Source organism: Oryx dammah, unplaced genomic scaffold, assembly GCF_014754425.2.
Source record: "Oryx dammah isolate SB20612 unplaced genomic scaffold, SCBI_Odam_1.1 HiC_scaffold_5, whole genome shotgun sequence".
Lineage (NCBI taxonomy): Eukaryota > Metazoa > Chordata > Mammalia > Artiodactyla > Bovidae > Oryx > Oryx dammah.
This window is the reverse complement of record NW_024070189.1, coordinates 29,854,484-29,870,150: the sequence shown is the minus strand read 5'-3', so window position 1 is coordinate 29,870,150 and position 15,667 is coordinate 29,854,484. Positions and strand designations below refer to the sequence as shown.

The following is a 15,667-nucleotide window of genomic DNA, read 5'->3' as shown; positions in this document are numbered from 1 at the left end:
CCTTTAGGATACCATCAGCAGTACCAACATATGTATAACAGGAGACCCAGGTGAGAGGAGAGAAAGAAGCATAAAATATTTGAAGAAATAATGGCTAAAAATTTCTCAAATTTGATGAAAAATTTTAATGTACATATAGAAGCGTAGTAAACTCCAAGTAGGATAAAAACAAAGCCTTTTTAAAACACGATCTGGAGAGAGAAATTGAAAACTTTGAAAGCAACAAGAAATCACAGTAATTATTTTTTCTAGGAACTGCCACATTTCACACAGAAGCTCTACTGTTGTACATTCCTACCAACAGTGCACAAGGCTTCCAATTTTTCTATTTTTGTCAACACTTGCTGATAGTAGCCATCCTGGGGTGTGAGGTGGTATCACAGTTGTGATTCACATTTTCCTAATTAACATTTTGAAGACCGAAGGAAAGAAATAATAAAGACCAGACTGGAGAGGAATGAAATGGAGAATAGGAAAACAATAGAATCGAAAGAAAATATGGTTCTAAAGATCGCAAAATTGACAAACGTTTATAGCTAGACTGGTAAGAAAAAGCTCAAATCACTAGAATCAGAAATGAAAGTGGGGCTGTCACTACTAACCTTACATTATAAAATGTATTATAACTGTACATAGTCTAGTTGCATGCCAAAAAAGTTATAGACAGCATAGGTGAAATTTTAAAAATCTGAAAACACAAAATACCAAAGCTGATTGAAGAAGAAATGGAAAATCTGAATAGACCTAAAACAAGAGATTGAGTCAATTATCACCAAAAAATTCCAGTAAAATTCCAGAATCAGGTGACTTCTCTGATGAATTAACATCAGTTCTCAGACTCTTCCAAAAAATAAAGAAGAATCACTACCTAACTCGTTCTATAAGGTCAGAAGCCCAGTATTACTGTGATGTTTAGTTGTTCAGTTGTGTCTGACTGTGACCCCATGGGATTTCCCAGGCAAAAATTCGGGAGTGGGTTGCCATTTCCTTCTCCAGGGAATCCTCTTGACCTAGGAATCAAACCTGGGTCTCCTGTATTGGCAGGCAGATTCTTTCTACCACTCAAGGGTTTCCCAGGTGGCACTATGGTAAAGAACCTGCCTGCCAGAGCAGGAGATTCAGAGACTTGGGTTCAATGTCTGGGTCAGGAAGATCCTCCCCTGGAGGAGGGCACAGCAACCCACTCCAGTATACTTGCCTGAAGACCCCAGGGAGAGAGGAGCCTGGTGGGCTACAGTCCATAAGGTCGCAGAGCCAGACCCGACTGAAGCAACTTAGCACACATGCATGCACCCTGATACCGAAGCCAAGAACGTGGCAAGAGAAGAGAGGCACAGATCCATACCCCTTGTGAATACAAGCGACAAAACCTCAAAAGTACTAGAAATCAAATGGAACAATTTTGAAAGAATTATATGTTATGAGCAAATCCTCCCACAGATACATCGAAAATCCATTTACAAATGGATTCTTACAGAACACCTACTAAACACCAATGGAAGTCCTCAAACACCTGAGAGGATGAGAAAGATCTCCACATGACTGGGCAGGAAGAGGGGGTGGGAGGAGAGGAAGTGGGGGGGAGCTGAAGAAAGGGAACGTTCCTACACCCTAGGAGGACCCCTCAGCTGTGCAGAGAGCTGGGACAGAGGAGCTCCGGTGGCTCACAGGAGGGCGTGCAAGTTAGAGGCAAGCAGGACAGGTGCTCCGGCCACCGCCCTGTGAGCCCAGCCTAACGTGCATCTGCTGGGAAACAGGGTTGAGAGGACAGGCCTGGGGAGAGGACTGGTGCTGGCTGCTTGGAGACACCCTGAAGGGGTTGGAGTATGGAACAGCTGAGCAACCAGGGGTGCAAGACAAGCCCGCCACAAAAGTGAAGCTCCAGCGGTAAGGGGCCCATTACAGCCTTTTCATCCACATGTCACCCCCTCCGCCTTGGGCTCCGGGGGCATGTGCCCTGCCTGGGCAGGCTTGCAGGTCCCACCTCGAGAGCAGACGCCAGTGGGTCTGCTTCCACCGGCCAGAGGTGCGGTGGAAAGCACAGCTGAACACAGAGGGCCTGAGGGACACCTGAACAGCTGTGGGCTTTGCGGGTGCCTGCACGAGGGGGCTAAGCTGTGGGCTCCCACGTCAGGCCCTGGTGCGGGACTTATGCAGTCCTGGCAGACTGAGAGACACCAGGGCTGATGGCCGACACACCCACGGCTGAGGTGGGGCAGAGGGCAGTGCCCGCGACAGTGAACTTTGTGGGGGAAAGGTGGCACAACAGAGCACACTCCCCAGGGAACAGCTCCAGCAGAGGGACACTCAGCAGCTCCCTCCCAGCGGGAATGCTCCCGCCCCCGTCTACCCCACAGCTCAGAAGCCTATCTGGGGATGTCTGCTCCAACAACTAAAGAACAGACCCTGCCCCTAGCAGGTGGCGACAACCACGGGGCAAAGAGAAGGCCCCGCTCCACAACTAGGGCAGGGTCTGCTCACCACAACACCAGTCACACCTCTGGTCAAGGGATTAACAGCCGGCCCACACGAAGAGGCAGCAGCCATCCATACCAGAACAGCCCTCACACCCAAAAGATTAAACCTACACAGGCTACACAGGGATGTCCCCACATAAACACAGACCTCCAAGACCACAGTAGGTAACTGTTTTTCCTAAACTCAGAGCAAGAGAAATATAAGTAAAATGAAAAAGCAGAGGAATCTTTTATATTCCCAAATATAAAAGATCAGGAGAACTTCCCTGAAAGAACAAACAATGAAACAGACCTCTTAAGCTTAATAGACACTGAGTTCAAAAAGGGGATAATGAAAATACCGAAGGAATTAAGAAAGGCTTGGGAGAAATTTGCGTGAAATATTCCCTTGGTATCTCCAATTTTCTTGAAGAGATTTCTAGTCTTTCCCATTCTATTATTTCCCTGTATTTCTTTGCATTGTTCACTTAAGAAGGCTTTCTGATCTCTCCTTGCTATTCTCTGGAAGATTACTGTAAAAAGGTACTAGAAACTATAAGGAGGAACTGGGAAAAATTAGAAAATTTATCATGAGCAAATGAGACTATCCAGGAATGTAAGGATGGTTCAACATATGAAAATAAAGTATACATCACAGTAATCAATTGAGGGTGTGGGGAAACCCCCCATGAGCATGTCAATACATCGGGAATAAGACAGGGAAATCTGCTTTGGTCTGAAGCTCTAGCCAGGGCAGTTAGGCAAGAAAAAGAACTAAAGGACATTTAGATTCGAAAGGAAGAGGTAATATTCTCTTCTCACAGGTTACACGATTTTATATATTTTAAAAATCCCTAAAGAATACACACAGATATATACAAAGACAACTAACAGAGCTTGTAAAAGCAACAAGTTTGCAGGACACGAAGTCAAAGTATAAAAATTAGTTGTAGTCCTATTTTGTTTGTTGTATTGCTTACAACAAACAATACAAAAATTAAGAAATCCATTTACAATAGCATCAAAAAGAATAAAATAATTAGGGATACATTTAGCCAAGGGAGTGTAAGACCTGTACGCTGAAGTAAACTACAAAACATGGAAAGAAAATTTTTAAACGGCTAAAAAAATGGAACATTTCATATTCATGGTTTGGAAGACTTGTTAAGATGGCATTACTTCCCCAGTTAATCTACAGATTCAGCCTATTTATGATCAATAGAATACTAGCTAACTCCTGGAGAATCTGATAAGCTGATCCTAAAGTTCATATGGAATTGAAAGAGACCCTGATTAGACAAAAGCTTGAAAAAGAACAGTTGGAGAACTCACAATTCCCAATTTCAAAACTTGCTACAAATTAACAGTAAACAAAACAACATGGGACTGGCATTAAGGATAGACACAGATCGATGGAATCGAACTGAGTCCAGAAATAAACCCATATTCTACAGTTAATTGATTTTTCAACAAGCGTACTAAGACCATACCATGGAGAAAAGACATCTTTTCAATAAATGGTGCTGGAATAACTAACTAAATTGTTCTTGTTGTTCAATCACTAGGTCATGTCCAACTCTTTGTGACCTCATGGACCGTAGCATGCCAGGCTCCTCTGTCCTCCACTGTTTCCCAGGGTTTGCTCAGATTCATGTCCATCGAGTCAGTGATGCTACCTAACCATCTTATCCTCAAACAATTAAACACAGAAATACCATATAATAATGCTCCTAGGTATATATTCAAGGGACCTGAAAACATGCTCACTCAAGAATCTGTATACATGTTCATAGCACGGCAGCACAAGTCAATATTCATAATAAATAAAAGTAGAAACACCCAAGTGTCTATCAACTGATGAATACATAAATAAAATGTGATAATCTATACAATGAAATATTATTTAGCCATAAAAGGGAATACTGATGCATGCCGCAAGATGGAGAAACCTTGAAAACATTATCTAAATGAGAGAAGCCAGACACAAATTGTATGATTACATTTATATTAAATGTCCAGAATAGGCAATTTCAGAGACAGAAAGGAGATTAGTGGTTGCCAGGGTCTAAAAACAGGGAAAATGGGAAGTGGCTGCTTAGTGGATATATACTTTCTTTACAGGGTGATAAAAATGTATTGAATTTAGGTGGTGGTAAAGCTGAAACTCTAGTACTTTGGCCACCTCATGAGTTGACTCATTGGAAAAGACTCTGATGCTGGGAGGGATTGGGGGCAGGAGGAGAAGGAGACAACAGAGGATGAGATGGCTGGATGGCATCACAGACTCGATGGACGTGAGTCTGAGTGAACTCTGGGAGATGGTGATGGACAGGGAGGCCTGGCGTGCTGTGATTCATGGGGTCGCAAAGAGTCGGACACGACTGAGCGACTGAACTGGACTGAACTGAACAGTCACTTTAAGAGCTCTCTAGTCTTTCCCCTTCTGTAATTTTCCTCTATTGCATTGCATTGTTCATGGAAGAAGGTCTTCTTGTCTCTCCTTGCTATTCTCTGGAACTCTGCATTTAGTTGGGTGTACCTTTCTCTTCAAGAAAATTGGAAATATCAAAGGAAAATTTCATCCAAAGATGGGCACAAAAAAGGACAGAAACAGTAAAGACCAATTAGAAGCAGAAGAAATCAAGAAGAGATGGAATGAATACACAGAAGAACTATACAAAAAAGATCTCAGCGACCCGGATAACCACGATGGTGTGGCCACTCACCCAGAGGCAGACATTCTGGAGTGTGTAGTCAAGTGAGCCTTAGGAAGCACTGCTGTCAAAAAGCTAGTGGAAGTGATGGAATTCCAGCAGCGCTATTTAAAATCCTAAAAGATGACTATCAAAATGCTGCACTCAATAAGTCAGCAAATGTGGAAAACCCAGCAGTGGCCACAGGACTGGAAAAGGTCAGTCCTCATCCCAATTCCCAAGAAGGGTAGTACTAAAGAATGTTCACACCACCAGATAACTGCACTCATCTCCCAGGCTAATAAGGTTCTGCTCAAAATCCTTCAAGCTAGGCTTCAGCATTATGTGAACTGAGAGCTTCCAGATGTCCAAGCTGGGTTTAGAAAAGGCCAAAGGCACCAGAGGTCAAATTGCCAACATTCACTGGATAACAGAGAAAGCAAGGGAATTCCAGAAAAACATCTATCTCTGTTTCATTATGCTAAAACCTTTGACTGTGTGGATCATAACAAACTGTGGAAAACTCTTAAAGAGACGGGAATACCAGACCATCTTACCTGTCTCCTGAGAAACCTATATGCAGGTTAAAAAGCAACAGTTAGAACCCTGTATGGAACAACTGACTGGTTCAGGACTGAGAAAGGAGTATGACAAGGCTGTTTATTTAACTTATACACAGAGCCCATCACACGAAATGCCAGGATGAGTTACAAGCTGCAATCAAGATTGCCGGGAGAAACATCGACAACCTCAGACATGTGGATGATATCACTCTAATGGCAGGAAGTGAAGAGGAACTAAAGAACCTCCTGATGAGGGTGAAGGAGGAGGATTAAAAAGCCAGCTTAAAGCTAAATATTAAAAAAACTAAGATCATGGCATCCGGCTCCATCACTTCATGGCAAATGGAAGGGGAAAAGGTAGAAGCAGTGACAGATTTCCTCTTCGTGGACTCTAAAATCACTGCAGATGGTGACCGCAGCCTTGAAATTAAAAGATGATTACTTCTTGGCAGGAAAACTGTGACAAACCTAGGCAGTGTGTTAAAAAGCCACTCTCCCGACAAAGGTCTGTAGAGTCAAGGCTATGGTCTCTCCAGCAGTCACACACGGTTGTGAGAGCTGGATCATAAAGAAGGCAGAGAGCTGAAGAATTGAGGCTTACAAACTGTGGTGCTGGAGAAGACTCCTTAGAGTTGCTTGAACAGCAAGATCAAACCAGTCAATCTTAAAGGAAATCAATCCTGAATACTCATTGGAAGGACTGATGCTGAGGCTGAAGGTTACTTTGGTCACCTGATGCAAACAGTTGACTCATTTAAAAGACCCTGATGCTGGGAAAGATTGAAGGCAGGAGGAAAAGAGGGCAACAGAGGATAAGATGGTTGGATGGCATTACTGGTGCAATGAACATGAACCTGGGCAAACTCTGGGAGATGGTGAGGGACAGGGAGGTCTGGAGTGCTGCAGTCCATGGGGTTGCAAAGAGTCAGATACTTTTCTCTAGAGAAAAATCCATGCAGCAACAAAGACCCAGCACAGCCATAAATAAATAAATAAATAAAATTATATAGTAAAAAAGAAGCTATTACACAGAAGAATGTTATTCAGCCATTAAAAAGGAACTCTCTGGGGGGACTTCCCTGGTAGTCCAGTGGTTGAGAGTCTGCCTTGCAATGCAGGGGACATGGATTTGATCCCTGGGCTGCCCTGGTAGCTCAGCTGGTAAAGAATCTGCCTGCAATGTGGGAGACCTGGGTTTGATCCCTGGATTGGGAAAATGCCCTGGAGAAGGGAAAGGCTGCCCACTCCAATATTCTGGCCTAGAGAATTCCATGGACTGTATAGTCCAAGGGGTCACAAAGAGTTGGACACGACTGAGTGACTTTCACTTTTCACTTTCATGAAACTAAGACCCCACATGCAGCAGAGCAACTAAGGCTTCCGAGCCACAAATAGAGGGTCCATGTGCTGCAATGATCCCCTGAGCTGCAACTAAAACCTGATTCAGTCAAATAAATTAATTTTTAAAAAGAACAAAGGAACCCTTGGTTGACATATAATCCAGCAATCTCACCCCTGGGCCTATATCTAGACAACACTATAACTGGAAAAGATACATGCATCCCTATGTTCACAGCAGCACTGTTCATAAGAGCCAAGACATAGAAGCAAAGTAAACGTCCACTGACAGAGAAATGGATAAAGATGTGTAATGGAATACCACTCAGCCATAAAAAAGCATGAAATAATGCCACTTACAGCAACACGGATGGATCTAAGAGATTATCATACTAGTGAAATAAGTAAGAAAGAGAAAGACAAATACCATATGATATCACTTATCTGTGGAATCTAATGTATAACACAAACGAGCCTATCTACAAAACAGAAACACACAGACATAGCGAACAGGCTTGTGGTTGCCAAGGTGGCTGGGGGTGGGGTAGGGAAGGATTGGGTGTTTGGGATTAGAAGATGCAAACTATTATTTATAGGATGGATAAACAACAAGCTCCTACTGCATGGCACAGGGAACAACATTTAATATCCTATGATATACCATAATAGGAAAGAATATGATAAAGAATGTATATATGTATAACTGAATCACTTTGCTGTATAGCAGAAATCAACACAACATTGTAAATCAACACTTCAATAAAATAAACTGAAAGAAAAAAGAGATGCCAGAGAGCTTATTTTCCCTCCCTACCAGCTAGGGACACGGTGAGAAGGTGGTCATTTACAAGCCAGAAAGAGACAACTCTCTTTGTGATGGTCAACCAGAAACCAACCATCAAACACACTGGCACCCTCATCTTGAACTTCCAGCCTCCAGAACTGTGAGAAAACGTGCTTCTCTAGAATAACACTGAATAAGCTTTTTGAGAATTTCTCGAGTGTCAGTCACTAATTCTGTAGGGGGAATGGAGTGAGAGGCGAGCAACTCACCCAGTGAGGTAGTGAGCAAACGTCAATGGAATCCCAACTAAGGGAACTGGACCATTCTCCAAGGCCCAGATACTAAAAAAAGAGACAGTTCTCTTTTTCACTTAACATGCTATATTAGATATGTGATTGGGAATTGAGTACTACTTTGGGTTTTAGTCATGTTAGTAAAAAGGTATTACATCTTGCCTTGAAGCATACATTTATATATATGCACACTGAATGGTAAATTTTGTCTGTGATGTTTTGTAGGTACATTGATCCAGGTGTGCCAGACTGACATTCTGTAGTAGACACCTGTGCCCAAAAGTTTTCCCATTCACCAATGACCCCACCCAGCAGTTAGACAGGGCATGTGATTAGTCCTGGCCAACGGGCTGTGAGAAGAAATGACTGTGTGAAGCCCTGGGACACAGCCCAGAAAAAGGGAAGTGGGCTCTCCATGTCGGTTCTTCCCTTGTGGTAGTATGGTAGCAATGGGAACCCTCTTGTTTCTCATATTACAGCCACAAGATGGTGCTGAGCCTCGCAAGCGACTTTGTAGAACAAACCTTCCATAGATCTTCAATGGACATGAAATGCAGGCAAGTAGGAATAAGCTATTCAGATGTAACTGCAGACCTTCGTCATATTGTGCACCAGAGGGGAACAATATTAATGCTTATTGATGAGAGCTTCATGTTGCTAACTTGAATGCCTATTTTACAGAGGGTACATTTATAGTATGACATTTATAGTATCTCCTGATATAATAAGCTTTATGAATCGTGTATTTCGTCCAAGTTCTGTTTTCACAACAAACTTCTGGCTGTGTTTGAGATGGAGTGGCCAACTGAAACAGGTACTGTTGATGCCTAATATTGCCTAGACTCACCTTGGAGCTCACCTGCAGCTGTGGGTGGTAAGCAGCTTCCAGTATGGTTGCAGCTCCCCACTCTGAACGCCAGCTCCTCCACCTGAGGGCTGTGTGAAGCATCAGGAGAATCTGCTGAGCCATGCACAGGAGCAACTCAAAGGATAAGACAGTTCATGCCTCAGGAACAACTCCTGACAATGGGGGAAGGAAGAATGGTGGATGACTGCCCCAGCCTCCCAGCCTGTGCTGGAACAATTGAGATGACCTGTACAGCTCTTCAGAGGGTAATCAGAACAATTGAGCTCTAATCATGCACTGTGCTAATCTGTTCAATAATGACTCCTTTCTGGACTTCCCCTGGTGGCCCAGTGATTGAGACTCTTCCTCAACTACCCATGTAGGGGATTTGGGTTTGATCCCTGATGCAGGAAGATTCAAAGCGGACAAACACCCCTTGTGAGAAGAGTAGGAACCTCTAAGCAGAGTGTTTTATGTGAACCATCGAGCTCAGGAACCATACATTGCACTCCCTGACTCCTTGTCCACATTTCAACACACAGACTTCTAGCCCACATTCAGCAGGCATTTTGGCCAGAAGAGAAAACCAGACCTGATGTTGCTATCCATGAATTTGAATTATGAAGACTCCTGGTCCAGGATGAAATGAAAGCTTTGCTGTGTGCACCCTACCTGACATTTGCCTTAATTTTCAGGAACAATTTGTCTCTAGCTGGACCAAACATTTAGTCCCACTCATAGAGAGGTCCATTGGTTGCTTACACCACCTACCTATGCCATCTCCCATGGCTCCTCGTTGAGCCCCATTGGTGTTGCTGTCCATGGTTCTGATAGGAAAAGTATGCCTCTGCACTGACACCTGTTTTGCTATCTGTGGTGCTGCCTAATGGTTCTTTTCTATGCTCAGGAAGATGCTGCACATTTAAAGAGCAGATTTTTTAGATACAGACTAAAATTCAACTATAAACATGAGATTTTGGCTTTTGTTGAGGTATTAGAGGGGCTTCCCAGGTGGTCCTGTCGAATGAAGGAGACATTAAAGACGCAGGTTCGATCCCTGGGTTGGGAAGATCCCTGATGGAGGGCATGGCAAGCCACTCCAGTACTGTTGCCTCGGGAATCCCATGGGCAGAGGAGCCTGGAGGGCTACAGTCCATAGGGTTGCAAGAGGCAGACACTGAAGTGATTCAGGACAATGTGTTATAGGATTTAGGACTCTGGCCTATGTGTCCCCATTCATGTTGAAGAGTCAATATTTTCTTGTTGTCCCATATTCTCAGAACAGGTTTTAGGATTTAGCACAGCTGATGGAAAAAAGCAGAGCTAACTAGAGAGAAACCAGGGCTGTAGCTTGCAGGCTATTAATCACACCAGGGGAGCCACTATTCCTTCGGCAATCCCTGGCTTGGAATTGTCCTCTTTTTGATTTCCTATGTCCTTTCTAGCAGAAAGTCCTGTGGATTCTATCTTCTAAACAGCTCTTAGATTAGGCTGCTTCATCACCTCCACCAACACTTGCATGACAATGATCATCATTACACGACCATCACCACTCCTCTGCTTCTACTTACCATCACTTCTTGTTGGAATCATCCCTCTAGGATAAAAACTTCCAAGTGGAACAACTAAATGGAAGTATAGGCATGTTGTTTAAGGATTTGACAGCTGTACCAAGGAGCATTTCCATCAACCTCGCAAAAGAGGGCCAGAGCCACGTCTAGGTGGCTAAAGCACTACCAGCAATACAGTTCAATTAAAAATTGACCAAAAGAAATCCTGAGTTAGCCACAAAGTTGATTCGCGTTTTCCATGTTACTAAAAAACCCAAATGAACTTTTTGGCCAACCCAGTACACTGAGAAACTAAACAGGGAGTTCTCTGGTGATCTAGTGGTTAGGATTCCACACTTTCACTGCAGTAGCCTGGATGCAATCCCTTGTCAGGAAACTGAGATCCTGCAAGCTGTGTGGTGCAGCGAAAAGTTTTGTTTAATTAAAAAAAAAATGCTAATGCTGGACTTCCCTGGTGACACAGTGGCTGGGAATCCGCCTGCGAGTGCAGGGGATTCGGGTTCAATCCCTGGTCAGGGAAGATTCCACATACCTGGGAGCAGCTATAAACACGTGCCACAACCGAGGCCGCGCTCTTAAGAGCAGGTCTGCAGTAACTACTGATGCCCCCATAGTGTCTAGAGCCTGTGCTCAGCAACAAGAGAAGCCACTGCTCACCGCAACTAGAGAAAGCCCTCGCAAAGCAGCAAAGCAACGAAGACCCAGTACGGCAAAAATAAAATAAACAGTAACTTTAAAAAAGATTTTAAGAAAATGCTAATGCGTATATAGTAGGGCACTTAACACATACCATAGCTGAGGCAAGGGTACGCGGCGCATCAAAACAAACCTTTGAGGCAGCTTCTGCTTTACAGAAGGAATAATGAAACCCAGCGAAGTCAAGACACTTGCTCAAGTTCAGATAAGACGCTCAGAGAGGATCAGATAAAGCTTTCGGAGACAACACAGCAAGCGAGTAGCAGAGCAGGGACAGAAACCCATGTTTGTCTCCCCCTCTCCTGCCAAGGAGATTCCCCCTTTCTTACCCCTGGAGAAGCCAGGGGTCCCTGAGAAAGCAAGCTGGGGAAGGGCGAAAGGGACGCCTACAAGGGAGCAGGCAGCTAGAGAGGGCTGGGAAGAGGGGCTTCTGGGGCTACCGGGTCGCCATAGCAAGTGTGATGCAATGACGCCCATCGCTGCGTCAAAGGGCGGCTCCAGGGATGCGGGCACTGCGGCAGAGTCCGTCCCCACCGTCCGCGCCCACCTCGCCCCTGCAGCCTGCCGCGGCTAAGCCAGCAGGCAACCGCTGCTGCTAACCTTCCTCCGGCATCAGGACCACCGCCTGGAACCTCCAGTGACCCCCGAAAACCTCTCTCTGCCACAGGTGACCCCTGACAACCACGCCCAGGTACCGGCCGTCCCTGACAACCGCTCCCAGCCATCGGTAACCCCTGACAACCGCCGCCAGCCACCCCACCCCCACCCCGGTCCCGGAGCGCCCAGGGCGCACCATGAAGTCGGCGGTGGGCTTGCGTCGTGGCGGGTCTGGCGGCCGTGGGGGTGGCGGCTGGAGCGGAGGGCGCGGGGGCGGAGGCGGAGCCGGCAAGGGAGCCGGAGGCGACGGCGGCGGCCCGGGAGGCAAGGGCGGCTTCGGGGCGCGGACGCGCGGCTTCGGTGGCGGCCGGGGCCGGGGGCGCGGTGGCGGCGGAGGAGACGGCCGGGGAGACCGCGGAGGCGGCGGGCAGCTGCGCGGCGTGGCCAAGAACAAGAACCGCCGCAGGAAGAGCGTTTTGACGGTGTCGGTGGAACCGCACCGGCACGAGGGCGTCTTCATCTACCGCGGGGCGGAGGACGCGCTGGTCACGCTGAACATGGTGCCGGGCCAGTCGGTGTACGGCGAGCGGCGGGTCACGGTGACCGAGGGCGGCGAGAAGCTGGAATACCGCACGTGGAACCCCTTCCGCTCCAAGCTGGCCGCGGCCATCCTGGGCGGGGTCGACCAGATTCACATCAAGCCCAAGTCCAAAGTGCTGTACCTGGGTGCCGCCTCGGGGACCACGGTGTCCCACGTCTCCGACATCATCGGCCCAGACGGCCTGGTCTATGCGGTCGAGTTCTCTCACCGCGCCGGCCGCGATCTCGTCAACGTGGCCAAGAAGCGAACCAACATCATCCCGGTCCTCGAAGATGCGCGGCACCCGCTCAAGTACCGCATGCTTATCGGCATGGTGGACGTGATCTTCGCCGACGTGGCACAGCCGGACCAGTCCCGCATCGTGGCTCTGAACGCCCACACCTTCCTGCGCAACGGGGGCCACTTCCTCATCTCCATCAAGGCCAATTGCATAGACTCCACCGCATCCGCCGAGGCGGTGTTCGCCTCCGAGGTGAGGAAGCTGCAGCAGGAGAATTTAAAGCCTCAAGAGCAGCTGACTCTGGAGCCCTACGAAAGGGACCACGCCGTGGTGGTCGGGGTCTATCGGCCTCTTCCTAAGAGCAGCGGCAAGTAGCCACCCAGCTCGGGCTGTCCCTGAGATGTGCCCAAGGCTGTACTGTGCTCCGTGTTACCGTACGTTTTCTTCGTGCAGTTTTTCTATTAAATGACATAAAGAAACAGTACCCAGGTGTATCAGTGAGGCCACACTGAGTTATCCCCACATCTCCAAATCCACCAAACCCTAAAATAGCTAAGATACCTGGTGAAAGGGGTCCATCAAGGAGTTACAGCTTCGGGACTGTGCTTCCTCCAGCCACTCAAAATCCTGACTGTTCAGGGCCCCTCTTCACATGTACTTCCTCATCACAGGGGCTGGGGAAATGAGCTTATAAAATCATCTTTGGAAGGCGGGGGTGGGGGGGCAGTTGGAGCGCTTCCTACACGATGACACGTCATGTGACCAAGCCTGACTCCAGGGAGTGGCCCTGGGACTAACACAGCCCATCTGTCTGACTCCAAGCCAGAGTTCTAATCGTAATAAATAGTCAATACTTTTCTCTTCAGGCCTTCCTGGTGGCTCACTGTTAAAGAATCCACCTGCCAAGGCAGGGGATGTGGGTTCAGTCCCTGAGTCTGGAATATCCCCTGGAGAAGGAAATGGCCGTCCAGTTCAGTATTCTTGCCTGGGAAATCCCATGGACAGAGGAGCCTGGTAGGCTATATATAGTCCATGGGGTTACAAAAGAGTTGGATATTACTAAGCAACTGAACAACAACAACAAGTTTCCTCTTCAAATAAGACCTTTTGCATTTGCTGGAATGTGTAATGGGGCTTCTTAGGTGACTCAGTGGTAAAGAATCTGCCTGCCAATGCAGGAGACCTGGGTTCAATCCCTGGGTCAGGACCATCCCCTGGAGAAGGGAATGGCAACCCACATGAGTATTCTTGTCTGGAAAATTTCATGGACAGAGGAGCCTAGTAGACTGCAGTCCAGGGGGTGGCAAGGAGTTGGACACAACTGTGTGACTGAGCACACAGTATGTATAGTGAGACTGCCAGCCCCAAGGTGGCTTTGTTACCAGTACCGTTTTACACAAGAGGCAACAGAGCTTCTGAAGGTAAACTGGTTGCTCAAATTTGCACAGCCAGATGGAACTCAATTGCCGGTCTTTGGAGCCCATAATCCATTGCTATTTCTTGTACACCAGTAGGATCTTACCTCTCCCCCACAGGGCCCATGCTAAAGAGACCGTACAAGTCCTAACAAAGACATGGATTAGGACTCTCTTGACCTATGTTCTTTCTCTCCCTCCTGATGCTACCCTTTACTTTTTTTGGCCATGCCACGTGGCTGCTGGGAATCTTAGTTCTGTGGCTAGGGATTGAACCTGAGCCCTAGGCAGTGAGACTGTGGAGTCCTAACCACTGAACCACCAGAGAATTTCCCCTTTTCTTAGATTTCAAAATAGTAATACAGGGTATGAAGGTAGGCTGTGAGTCCACCTAACAAAGTATTCCCAGTGCCAGGCATAACACATTCAAAGTGGCATCACCAAGGGTCTGAGAAATACCAGGAAAATGACTCTCAGAAAGTATCTGTCTCTGAGAGGCAATTCCTGCAGACCCTGAAGTTCAGTACATCAATTCTGGCTCTCCACACCAGCCCAAAGGGAGCAGGAGAGTGAACAACCCCAGGAGAGCTGTGAATGTTTCAAATCAGGCTTTTAAAAGGGCTTTTATTTATTCATTCACTCATCCTTTCAAGAACTCCCCACTGCCAATTGCCAAAGTCCTGGACATTTCATCCGGGAATGACTGGTCCCTAATGCGCCATTTGGAAAGTGGGTCCACCTCCCTAAAGGTGTTCTTGCACAGAGACTCTGGGTGGTCTGCATTTTCTGAGGATACACTTCCTTCACACAGGAAGAAGATAAATCAGATTTGTAAATGGACACCCCTTCTGCTCCTCCCCTCCACTTCCCTATCACTCACTCACACACACACACACACACACACACACACACACACACACGGTACAATGCAGGGGGAGAGCTACCATTCACATGTGTTGGCCAGACTGACTCAGGAAGAAGAGCGTGAATAGAGTAAATGTCTGCAAAACCCCAACCAGGCATTTCCATAAACAATGTGAACTCTTCATTAAAACCTTGCAAAGCCAGGATCATTTCTATTTAACAGATGAGGAAACTGCAGTTCGGAGAGATGAAATGACTCTCTTCAGATCCTCTAGTAAGACTCACAGCCAGAAACCAAACCCACAGGAGTCTGACTTTTCAGACTTTCTCCAATCCTAAGCTAATGAATTCATGGCTGAGATGAAACCTGGAGGCTAAAAAAAAAAAAAAAAAAAAAAAAAACAACAGAGGAATAAAAAAGAGGACTTCCTTGCTGGTCCGGTGGGTTAAGATTCTATGCTTCTGCTACAGGGGGCACAAGTTCAATCCTTACTCAGGGAACCCCACATGCTGGGTAGAGTGGCCAAAAAAATTTTTTTAAGTGAGGAAAAACCCTGAGGCTGAGAATGGACTCCCAGGAAACAGGATGATTACTTCCAGAATCTTAAGGGATCCAGTCCTTCCTCAGAGTCAGCTCAGCCTCGATAAGGAGCTTTTGGAGCCTCCGTACAGGGTTTCTGTCCTTCCAGATTGAGGAGAAGCCAGGGGAACCTTGGCCTCTTTTTTTGG

The 15,667-nt window shown here is 46.6% G+C and overlaps 1 protein-coding gene across 1 annotated transcript; it reads left to right on the top strand.

Moving 5' to 3' along the window:
* Positions 1–12,035: 12,035 nt before the first annotated feature.
* FBLL1 (fibrillarin like 1) lies at positions 12,036–13,143 on the top strand. Its single transcript, XM_040239445.1, has one exon. The coding sequence runs from the start codon at positions 12,036–12,038 to the stop codon at positions 13,032–13,034; it is 999 nt and encodes a 332-aa protein (XP_040095379.1). The 3' UTR covers positions 13,035–13,143.
* Positions 13,144–15,667: the final 2,524 nt, after the last annotated feature.

Coding starts and splice junctions, on each gene's coding strand:
- FBLL1 (XM_040239445.1), top strand. CDS start 12,036: ATGAAGTCGGCGGTGGGCTTGCGTCGTGGCGGGTCTGGCGGCCGTGGG.